The sequence below is a fragment of the Triturus cristatus genome, chromosome 3_1, assembly GCF_964204655.1.
Source record: "Triturus cristatus chromosome 3_1, aTriCri1.1, whole genome shotgun sequence".
Lineage (NCBI taxonomy): Eukaryota > Metazoa > Chordata > Amphibia > Caudata > Salamandridae > Triturus > Triturus cristatus.
Genome location: NC_140583.1, coordinates 249,975,300 through 249,987,337, shown reverse-complemented (window position 1 = coordinate 249,987,337; position 12,038 = coordinate 249,975,300). Strand labels below are relative to the sequence as shown.

The following is a 12,038-nucleotide window of genomic DNA, read 5'->3' as shown; positions in this document are numbered from 1 at the left end:
ACTCTGCCTTCAGGATTGTTAAGGCCTGCCATAGGAGTGACTTATAGGTTACCAGGTGTCCCATTTAAGGTTAGGTATAGGTATACTACACCTAAGTAAGAGGTGATTACACCAACTTACCCCAGCTGAGTGATCAGCCAGTTGTGTCAGATTGTTAGGCCAAGCCTGGGGTGGCATAATACATGCTTCAGCCCCTGGCAGGCCTTGGGTACACCAATGCCCTGGGTACCTAGTGTACACTGGTACAGGGGCTGACAGGGTGATCCAACCAATTGGGTATGTACCTAGGGTACATGGAGTCCATTTTAAAGAGAGAACAGCCAGGCTGAGATCCTGAATAGCAGGATCTCAGGCCAACTAAGTCGAAAAACCAGCTAGACACTAGGCAAAAATTTGGGGGTAACCATAGTCAGATATCCACCTTCCTACACAACCCCCCCCCCCAAACGAAGGGAGATAAGGCTGACCTTGACCAGGTAAGCCTATATTGCCCAAGTGGCCATATAAGGAGGAACCAGCACTGGCATGGTTACCCCCTGTCTCATGGTCCACTAAGCAATCCCTCACCCTAAGGGTATCAGAGGGTCTCCACCATAGGGAATCTCTACCTTTGGTGTGTCTTGGCAAAGTAAAAGGCTGGTGTTGAGATGGAGTACTGAAGTGAGTGTCCTCAAAGTGAGGCCTCAGCTTCCTCCAATCCCCCTCCACCATGGATGCCTTTCTTTCCTTAACTGAGTTGCACTGTGCTCTCAGGGTCAGCCTCTGGCTACCTAAAGCTGGAGGCTGGGTCCCTTTTGTGGGCTTACCGGAGGGACAGGTCAGGTCTGGGGCCCTAAGGTCCCATGTTTGCCTGTACCCAACAGAATCCCTCTGGGGGAGGTCCCTAACTACCTGTAAAGGAGATCCCTCAGGAATGTTTTTACCCATCACCTGACTAGGGCTACTAGCCAGGCAATCCTCATTCTTTTGATGGGGGGGTTCTTGTGGACAGGGGCCCTCTTGGGGTCCACTGGCCTCCCTGACCTCTGCAGCCCTGGGCTGACTGAGGCAGGGTAGAGAGAGGCAGGCTACCTGCACCAGACTGGGTCCCACCTTGGAAGGGGCCACTGACATCAGAGGCTCTGCCAGGCCAGGCCTGGCTACCTCTGGGGCAGTTCCTTCACAAGGGATGAGGTCAGCTCCTTGAGGAGGCTGACTTTTTCCTAATGTCTGGGGAGAGGGAGACTTTTCTTCCTCCCCACTACTCTCTGTTTGTGTGGAGTGATCCATAGTTTCAGGCTTCACTACACCTATGTCAGTCTGAGTATAGGCTGAGACCATTACAGCCTTGCCAACCTTTTCAGGGGGGCACTCAGTTTGTGTTTGAGCTGTGACTGTCACGGCTCTGCCAGTCTCTACAGGGAAGTCTGTCTGTGCCTGGGCTGTGGCTACCACTGCCCTTCCAACCTTTCCAGGGAGGAAATCTATTTGGACAGGGGTTGTGAATGGCACAACCCCACTACCCTGTTGTGAAAGGCCTACCATTTTAGAATGGGTGTCTTGTTCAACTCCAGCCCAAGCTGAGAGTTCTAAGTCATTCCCCAGTAAGCAGTCTACAGGCAAGGTTGGGGATACTGCCACCCTTTTAGGGCCAGTGACACCTCCCCAGCTGAGACATACCTCTGCCATGGGATGACTGTTCTGTTTGCCCTCAATGTTGGTCACCTGGTAGGAGAAACCAGGCAAAAGCTGCTCAGAGGGAACTAGCCAATGGGCCACCATTGTGATGCTAGCTCCAGTGTCTCTGTAGGCCTCAGCTTTTGTACCATTGATGTAGGGCTCCTGTCTGTACCTACCCAAAGTGTTGGGACAGGCAGTGAAGTTGGCAAACCCCATGCCACCATCACAGACAAGAGTATCTGCTGCAGGGGAATTGGCTAAGCCAGGGTCCCCCTGTGTTCCCCAAGTAAACCCACCCAAATTTTTGGGGGCACTCCCACCACCTGGGGGATTACTGCTGACAGTAATAGGTGGTGTGACAGGAGTAATTGGAGGAACAGTTTTGTTTTTAGCCTGTGGGCAACTGCTGTCAGTTTTCCAATGCCCAGGTGTTTTACACACATGGCAGTAAGGCTTTTTACCTGTGGTAGAGGAGGGAGCTTGGGACCCCCCACCCTGTGTGGAGTTTTGGGGCCCTGAGGAAGATTTCTCTTTTGCTTTATCCCCACCCTTCTCTTGAGGTTTGGTGGTATCTTTCTTTTGGTCACCACCCTGATTCTTAGGCCTGATCCTGGTCCTGACCCATTTATCTGCCCTCTTTCCCAATTCTTGGGGAGAGGTCAAATCTGAGTCTACCAGGTGTTGATGGAGGAGCTGGTTTTGACAGTTACTTAAAATCTGTTCTCTCATCATCAAATTGTACAATCCTGTATAATCAGATACCTTACTTCCCAGCAACCAACCCTCCAAAGCCTTAGTGGCACATTCAACATATTCAGACCAGTCCTGAGTCTGTGTCTTTTGGGTGTCTCTGAACATTAACCTGTACTGTTCAGTGGTTAAGCCTAACCCATCTACCAGAACACTCTTCAGGACTCTGTAATTTCTGACATCCTCTTCTCTAACAGTGAGGAGTCTGTCTCTGCCTCTTCCTTCAAAGGAGAGCCAGAGGATTGCTGCCCACTGGTCTTCAGGAACCTGCTGTACTTTGCAGGCTCTCTCAAGAGCAGTTATCCATTTGTGGATGTCATCCCCACTTTTGTAGGGGGGCACAACCTTAGACAGGTTCCTATTATCAAAGACCCTATCTTTGTCCTTAGGGACAATGCTGCCACCAGTGGGTATAGACCCACTCTCTCTAGGTTGCCTAGCCTTCCTCAGTTTTTCTTCCATCAGGGCTACTTCTAGCTCCTGCTTCCTGATCCTCAGCTGGGCTTCCTGCATTCTGGCCTCGTGTTCTCTCCTCTGAGGGGTGGTCATCCTTTTCCTGGAGTGACCTTGAGAGCCTCTAGAGCCATGAGAAGCATTGGAGTCACCTGAGCGATTCCTTTGCCTCCCAAGCCCTGGGTTAAGTCCACTGGGGAGATCCAATGGGGTAAACCCACTGTCAGTCCCCAATAGCCTTAGTTTAGCTGGGCCAAGTATAACACTTGGCACTGGGCTAGTTCTCCCTTCCTCATCACTACTTTCTGTATCAGCCCCTTTATCACTCTCATCCTCTGTGGTATTATTGCCATCTAAGGGGTGACTATTGGAACTGGGTACCTCTGTAGCATCTTCAGAAGGGGGGCCTCCTGTTCCTGTCCCTAAGGGGGCTAACTGGGAAGCTTTCTTGAGCTCTCTCTGATTCTCATCATTTTGCAAGAGTTCTCTGAGCTCAGCAGAGGTAGGGTTCTTGGGCTGTTTAAGGCCTCTAAGAGTTGCCAAATGCCTGAGCTCATTCTGATTAAGGGTAGCAAAGATGGATGGTGCCCTCTAGGGGTCACTCTCAACAGAGATGGGTACAGTGGACCCCTCTGCCCCAGCCATTGCTCTTAAGTGTGGGTGGATGTGTTGCAATCTACCTACACTTGGGTTTACCTACTAAACCTATCTAGTAGTTGTAGTCAGGGTGTGCTACTCCCTTTGCTCTACAACAACTAAGTTCAGTAGAACTTATGTATATCTAATCTTGTTTTATATGTACCTACAGGTACCTATGTGATCTTTCAATTGGTAACCAAGAGATTACAATGGTAAAACACAGCAAGCTCAAATCCAACCGCTGCTCACCAATGTGAGAAGTTGGCCTGGTATATGATGCTCACTAGTTAAAGTGATCACCTTGTACCATGCCAAGCAACCCTTATGGTGTGGTTGTAAGTCAACCTTTTCGGACCAGCTGCCCTAGTGGTAGCGTAGGCTAAGCAGTCTTTGAGGCTAAACTCGTGAAGCGTGTTAAGCCAGCTGTTTTACCAAATGCAACCCCCTTTTATACCAATGAAAGGACACCACACAGATATATATTCAAAATATATATGTATTTATTTCTCAAAGTAACCCCTAGTCTCTTTATGAGCACAGGAGCACAAATCGTCAAACAAGATTACAGTAGAATACACAGAAGTTGCACTTTATATGGATAGGCCCTGGTGGCCACTCGAACCATATACTAAAATAGTGGTATAAGTACCACGAACAGAAAAGGGAAAAGGCCTAGGGTCTCTAGAATCGCTGGGCCTACAAGGAGCTAACTTCAGTTAGTGACCAGGAGGTCCACGGGTGGCGTGTGCAGAGCAAATAGTCACACGCGTGCTCCCATAGGTTTCAATGGGTGCGTAAAAAGTACAAAGTTACTGCAAAGAGGATCTTCCGGATGGACTAGGAACTCAATATTTGGAACACAGGCACTAGAGATGTAATACTACACTTGGGCACAGGTGTGCCAGCTTTACCTCACCCACAGGAAGCGGGTGCATAGGCCTCGAAGTGCGTCGGGTTTCTTCTATCTGTTCCGTGGAGCTTGAAGACAAAGATGCTGCAGGCGGTCGGTCCGGGAGAGATGCAGTGGATCCAAGAGTGGATCGGAGATGTTGAAGACCTGTAAGCAGAGGGGACAGTGTTCACAGTCACTAGCCAGTGACCAGCGTGGCACCAGGTGGGTACCAGGCAATGTCGGGTGCAAACAGGAGGAAAGGTGTAGCTTGTCTCTGCAGCCACGTGGTCCCTGGAGGTCGACGACGTCCAGGAGTCGGTTCACGAGCTGTCCCACGCAGGCTCTCGCTGTCGGCGGTGTCGGCGACTTGATCGAAGCAACCAAGCCTTGGCAAAAGCAATTGTTGTAGGAGATGAAATAAGCTGATTGTTCTGACCAGCAAGGTCAGAAGGACTGCTCCTTTGGAGGGGAGCAAGGGCCAGTCTGGAGCAACCAGACCAGCGGTGTATTTCTTGAAGTTCGTCGCCAAGATGGCTACTAGCCAGCGGGCCAGCAACCGGTTAGGCGCGTCGAGTGGCAAAATGCAGAAGGGCCCCACGCAGATCGTGGAGATGCTGGAGGGCTCACCTTTGGTGCAGATGCTGCTCGGGTGTTGGGCTTCTCAGATCCCAAAGCACAACTTGGAGGGAGCCTCGGTTGTTGCACTTGTCAGCTTGTCGTAGTCGTTCCAAGATGGCTGGCTCCACGTGTCTCGGTGCCTCCACGGGTCTCCTCTTTTCAGGGACTGTGGATCGGGCGGTGAGAGGTCTGGAGGTCCAGGTCTTGTCAGTCTCTGGGCTCGGGCTCCGGCGGGAGGCGGCGGCAAAGCAGACGTTGATTCGCTGGATGGTGCTTGCGTTAGCAAGGTGGTCACTCCCTGACCACAGGGGAGATTGGCTTCAGTCCTCTGTGCAGCAGAGCGTCGAAGTTCCCGTCTTCTTCTTAGTGTTAAGTTGATTCCAGGATGTCTGAAGTCTTAGGACACAGCTCCTACCTTTAAGCGGATTCTAGGGGCCGGACTACCTGCTAGGTCCCTCCCTATGGGTGGGACCAGGAAGGGGGGTGGTTACACCCCCAATCCTTTGTCCAGCTCGCCCCAGGCCCGGGACTGGTGTGCCCCAGGACCGGTTTGAACTGGCATATGCACCGAGGCTCCTTGTGAGCCACAGGCATGTCTGGTTTCTTTCAAGCCCTACCTGACCAATACACAAAATCCTGTCTGGGGTGGTGCATGCACCTCCCCTGGCAGGAAACCCTTTGTCCACACCTCCCAAGCTGGAAGGACTCCCAGCAGCAGGAGGGCAGACTTGTGTCTGTGGTGGCAGCATCCATTTTGTGGAGCTGAGGCTATGTCTGATTTTACCCGGGTTTCAGGTACTGTGCATGTCGTGTCCCTCTAGAAGGGTGGAATGCTAACCCCGTCGCCAGAATTGGCGAGGGGTTAGTATTCCAATTCGTATAACACCTTACTCGACATGTTTTGATAAAGCCAAACCAAAGATAGCATTTAACCGCGAGGTTCATAATGCACTTAAGAGTATATGGTATGACGATATCTGGAAACAGTAGAAGGAAGTTGTTCCGACCACTGCAGACAGGCTCAGCTCATGCCAGAGCACCATCTCACATGGAACCAAGCACTCTGCCTTCAGGATTGTTAAGGCCTGCCATAGGAGTGACTTATAGGTTACCAGGTGTCCCATTTAAGGTTAGGTATAGGTATACTACACCTAAGTAAGAGGTGATTACACCAACTTACCCCAGCTGAGTGATCAGCCAGTTGTGTCAGATTGTTAGGCCAAGCCTGGGGTGGCATAATACATGCTTCAGCCCCTGGCAGGCCTTGGGTACACCAATGCCCTGGGTACCTAGTGTACACTGGTACAGGGGCTGACAGGGTGATCCAACCAATTGGGTATGTACCTAGGGTACATGGAGTCCATTTTAAAGAGAGAACAGCCAGGCTGAGATCCTGAATAGCAGGATCTCAGGCCAACTAAGTCGAAAAACCAGCTAGACACTAGGCAAAAATTTGGGGGTAACCATAGTCAGATATCCACCTTCCTACACCAGCTATGGATTCAGGTGCTCCTGTGATTCTCCCTAGTTTCCCTCTTAAACCATGCTTCCAGTTCTGAAATCTGCTAAGAGCTAGGATGTCAGTGTTTTTATATAACAAAATATATATATATTCATGACCTTGTGCCTTGTAACATTTTTTATCTTTTCCAACTGAATAGTCTCTCCCGAACATTCGTTTTCTTCTCATCTGTATGTCCCAGCACGTTTTGCTCTTACAATATATTCATTTTTGTAATACTCTTCCTTGCTGTGTCTGCTCTGAACCCATTCACTTATAGAACTTCACTTAAAACTCAGTCACTGCGCCTCCTTTCCTGGCTTGTATTCTCCTGTGGTAGCTTGACCATTAATTAGGTATGTGCAAACATTTTGTAAACTCCTTCCTTTGTACTTCAGCATTTTATAAGATGTGCTTTGACAAAACTGCTGTAGGCCTCTAATTATTTACTTTTTTTTGTACAGTGCTAGTACAACTGCAAGTTGAGCAAGGGTTGGTGGAGAAAAGAAAAGCCAAAAACAGAAGAACCCTTAAATGAATGCCATTTTGAATGCCTAATTGAAAAGACAAAACTTCGAGTATGTTTGAATGAACTATAGTTGTTTCATGGTACAGAGACAAGGAACTCTAAAAAATAGACCCTTGATAGTTGCAGGAACCTTCAACAAACTGTTTATATTTTCAAAGTACCTGCAAAAGGTTGTGTTGGAAAGCTGATATTGGGGGTCTGCTCGAGTGGTATGAGATGAGCATTTTAGAAAGATGTTTGCTTACATTGCTACACAAACCCTTCTTCTCCCTACGCAGAGTGCTTTAAATTGAGTCTTTTGTTCAATGGACAATCAGTAAAGTGGGGCATCATGAAGTCCCTTTAGACCAGGAATGAGTCTAGCATTGAAGATTTGATCTCTTTGAGTTTATTCATTGTCTGTGGGACACACACTCCTGTGTCAGAGGGTCCCAGCACATATAAGGGCTATTGCCATAGATCCCCACCTAATGAAAGAACGGATTCCTAGTTATGTTGTTAGTTTGCAAGTGAATGCTAACTCTGAACTGAAGACTTCTGACCAAGCTTGACATTAAAAGAGGCCCCCACAGAGTACAGCAGTTCAGAAGGATTCCCAGAGCTGAGGCTCTGTGGCTGTTGAGATGACTCTGACTATTGAGGGTGCGCAGGAGCGTTGCGAAGCACACTGAAAGAGTGCTGATGAGAAGAAAGATCCTTGGACCATGCCAAATTCCACTTTTGAAGATTTTGGAACTTTAAGCGGTGATAAGAATGTTATAGTGCATCACATCAAAGGCAACAGACAAGCGGATGACGATCAAGGGACAATTCGGGCCATGATCCCTGGCAAGGAGCAGTTCTTTGACGGTCTTTAGGGCAAATTATGTAACTTGCTGTTGTCTGTATCCTGACTGGCCTATTACTTAGGATTGTATTTGTTTCCTAGTAATCACTGATTCAAGAATCCTTTCTTAGATGTGGTATGCTGGTGGTTGAACTTCCGTTAGCCTCGTAGGATGTGGAATTACAATGGCATGCGTAAATCTTTGGGGGCTCTACACTACATGAATAAAGTAATGGTATATCCTTGGATGATCAGTGTGTTGTCCGGTTGGCAGAGTTAGTAATATTTGTATTTCAGGGTTTTGAGAGAGCAGCAGAAGGTTTTAGGTAATTGAAGATCTTGTTGACTGTGGGCTATGAGACTGGTGAGAACGTCCCCAGGGAATAAAAAAGTAAATTACATGTATCTTACATTTGATTATGATAAGTGCTTGGTAATTGACACTCGATTGACTCATCTTTAAAATGAGGGATTTTTTGTGACTTACTTCAGCCAGTGTTTGGTAATTAATGTTGCTTAGTGTATGATGACCGACCATGGTGAGTATCTGGTAACTGGCAATTTGTATGACCTACTTCCTGTTATTGTTGGTTTTATGAATTATGATGTTGGGTACCTTGTAATATATATTCCTATTGAATAAATCTGAATATTTATGTTTGACAATTTCTTTTTTCTTAAGAAGAACAGCCGAGAAGTGGTGGCCATTAAGTGCGTTAACAAGAAGACTCTGAATAAGGTGTCTGTGGAGAACCTTCTTACTGAGATCGAAATCCTGAAACAAATCCGTCATCCTCACATAGTGGAACTGAAAGACTTTCAGGTCAGGTTTTACATAGGAGAATATGTATTTTATCTAATTCATGTGTTTAGTGTGGGACAAACGAGGAGCTAAACATGCCTATACAAAGTCCTTTTATTGCAGGGGCATCTCAAACTTTGAGCGCTGATCAACCAAAAATATTGTGTGTGAGACAAGAGTCGGATCAAAACCAGATTACAGAAATCATGATCTGATAGTAAGGTGGAGGGAACCTGTAATTGTGACAGCTCTAGACTACATACTATTAAAAAAAATCTAATTGCCTGTAGGCACACATTTACAAGTACTTACAATCTGATTTGCCCTGATGTACGATTTATGGTCAGTTGCTTAAACTGTGTTCAGGATGCAAGGTAAACAAATAGGCCTCTAGACCAAATCTTCTCCTTGAAATCACAAAGTGTACAGAAATTGTATCTTTGGTTTTGTACGACACCTTTGAAACCCAGCCTCAGTGCTTGTTTAATTACCTGGGATGGACACAATGGAGCAGTAGTATGATAAAGCCGTGGCAAAGCTGATGTCTATATGAAAACAAACACAAAAATAGGGAGTGAACTAGACGTGATGGGCTATTGAGGTGTGGGCTAGTATGCTTATTCCTGCTTGGCCTGTGTGATGATTCATACTGAGTTGTTGTGCGCCAATCTGTTGGGCATTTGAATTGTTTTTTCCTGCTTAGCATGCCATATTGCGCACTGCCAGAGTGCCATGCCTTGCTTGATTTTCTTGCTGGTTCTGTGAGGTGTGTGCCTGGTTCCTTGGGCTGCATTCTGTTTAGCCCCATGGACTGCATGCTGGTTGATCCCACTGCTTGGTTACTGAATAATCTGGTGGGCTGCTTCCTGGTTGATCTGGTGGGCTGCTTCCTGGTTGATCTGGTGGGCTGCTTCCTGGTTGATCTGGTGGGCTGCTTCCTGGTTGATCTGGTGGGCTGCTTCCTGGTTGATCTGGTGGGCTGCTTCCTGGTTGATCTGGTGGGCTGCTTTCTGGGTGATCTGGCGGGCTGCTTTCTGGGTGATCTGGCGGGCTGCTTCCTTGTCAGTCCCATGGGCTTCTTCCTCTTCGGTCCGTGGGCTGCTTCCTGGTCGATTTCCCCTGGACTGCTTCCTGGTTTACCCCCCCCCCCCCCTGGGCTGCTTCCTGGTTGATCCTCCTGGGCTGCTTCCTGGTTGATACCACAGGCTTTTTCCTACTTGATCCTTTACGCTGCATCCTGGGTTATCCCTCATTGACCAGGGGACAGTAGCTAAGTTGTTCCTATGGGCTACATTCGTGTGATCCTGTGAGCTATGTCCTGCATGACCTTCAAGCTGCAATCTTGATTCTGTGAGCTGAGAGATGCATTTAATCCCATAGCTGCGACCTGTTTGGGTTTCTCTCGCTACTTCCTTGTTGGGTCTGTTAACTGTATCCCACGGACCAGTGGAGTTGGGAGCCCCCTGCTTTAGCAGCTTAAGTGGGGGTGGCCACTGCACCAGCTGGCCTGGTAATCTGGCCCCCACTAAATATTGATGTATGTTATATTCATCTTCTGTCTGCAGGCTTGCATACAAGGGCTCATAAAATGATCTAGGAGAAGAGCAGAGCTGAGCTGAGAGGTGGAGGTCAGGAGCTGCTAAGTGAACCAAATTCAGGACCGGAGTGAGAAAAAAATATGAAAATCTGAATCTAAAAAAGACAGAATAACCAGCAAATAGAAGGACATATTTAGCAAGGGGTTGCATCGCTTTTTTATCACACAACATGGTGGAAAAGCAACGCAACCCCTAAGATGCGCTTTATCAAGTCACACAAGGCCCCCTTGCGTGACCCTTAGTGGCTTGATAAATCTGAAGCAACGCAGTGCTAATCGGGGTGTTGCTTTACTCTGCCCTAGGGTGGTGTTCCATGGGTGTTGTGTAGGTGTTCCCACACAACACCCATGAATTTTTACGCATTCCCAGATTTACTATTACTGGTGAACCTGGGAATGCATCAAAGTGGTATGCCTTTCCAGGGGAGACATATCAAGGAGAAATATATTTATCCTCGTTACTGCCTCATTCTATGTGTGCTGCATTCTGCAGCACACATAACAAGAGGAATATGCTTTGGGATTATTTTAGTGCAGGAATGTGCTCCTTCCTGCACAAAAGCAATCGTGCTTGCAACGCAGGCACCCTTGCATTATGGTCCAAGATTGGCCATGTGGGCGCTAGGCAGCACGATGTGCGCCAGCGCTCGTAAAAGGCAGGAATGCTCCATATTGTGATAAATAGGGCGCATTCCTACCTTTCCCTGTAACGCAGCGCTGCAAGGCGACTTGCTACTCTACGTTTCATTTTGATAAATATGGCCCGGAGTGCGTTTAGTGGGAGAGGAATAAGGGGAAGATAGAATCTAAAAAATAGTTTGAGAATAGAATGGAGGAAGGTGTGATGGGTGAAAGGGCAAAGGGAAAACGAATAAGCAAAGAAGATAATAGCAAAGAAAACAAGCAAAGGTGAAAGGAGAAGTTGACAGAATGGTGAAAACAACAAAGCAAGGGTGCAAGAATGAATAGTAAGAATGAAAGGTTGGATGGTGGGGCGTAAGTATCGACTAATGAAAGACTGGAAGGAAGAGGCAAAAGATTGATGGGTGAAAGGAATGTTGGATGAAAGGCAGCTAGCACAAATAGATGGAAGAGTGAAAGGATTGATGATTGATTTGTAAAGGGAGTTATCACTGGATGGAAGGAATGATAAAAGAATGGATGGATAGGTGGTTGGAAAGGTGGTAGACAGGATGGATGAATGAAAGGATGGAGGAACTAATTAGTAGACCAATGAATGAATGAAAGGAAAGTCAATGAATTGTTGGAACAATGAAAAGATGGGGTGAAGGATCCAAGAATGGTCGGATAGGAGAATGAATGGATGGATCGGATGACGAGCAGGTGAACTGAACTAATCTTGGAAGGGTCCGGCTTACTGTTTCTCTCATTCGGTGTCATTAGAGTTTTGTTTCAGGGTTGGGGGCATTTTCATTTTCTGACTATTCCCCTGCCACTAACCTCTCAAGGGGCTACTCTGTGATTCCCTGCCATGCTATAACTTTCGCTGAATGGCGTTCCAGTGAAATTACTCCAAAGTTTACTTGATAAAAACCATTGTGTCTATTTTACAGGATATTGCTCTACGACGTGATACTGTGAAATAGACTTGGAGCATGTGAAGATGAGTTTTGAAAACACGTTTGTGAACTTATCGTTGGGATTTATACCTCGTATGCGCTATCACTGTGCGATATATGCAGTTAAACGTAATACATTCTATATAGCTTAAAGGGTCTGGTGATCAAATTAGTTCCAAATTTTACAACATT

At 47.2% G+C, this 12,038-nt stretch overlaps 1 protein-coding gene across 7 annotated transcripts in view; it reads left to right on the top strand.

Annotated features, from left to right (window-relative positions):
* ULK3 (unc-51 like kinase 3) overlaps positions 1–12,038 on the top strand; it is a 221,721-nt gene that overhangs the window by 10,508 nt on the left and 199,175 nt on the right. For 4 of the 7 annotated variants that reach the window (XR_014978778.1, XM_085643806.1, XM_085643808.1 and 1 more), the window contains exon 2: positions 8,550–8,690. Coding sequence is in view for 4 of the 7 variants with exons in the window: in XM_085643806.1 (XP_085499932.1) it covers positions 8,550–8,690 (141 nt within the window). In the remaining 3 variants the exon portion in view is untranslated. The remainder of the gene's footprint in view (positions 1–8,549; positions 8,691–12,038) is intronic. The other 3 variants (XR_014978779.1, XM_085643809.1, XM_085643807.1) reach the window with 1 other exon arrangement.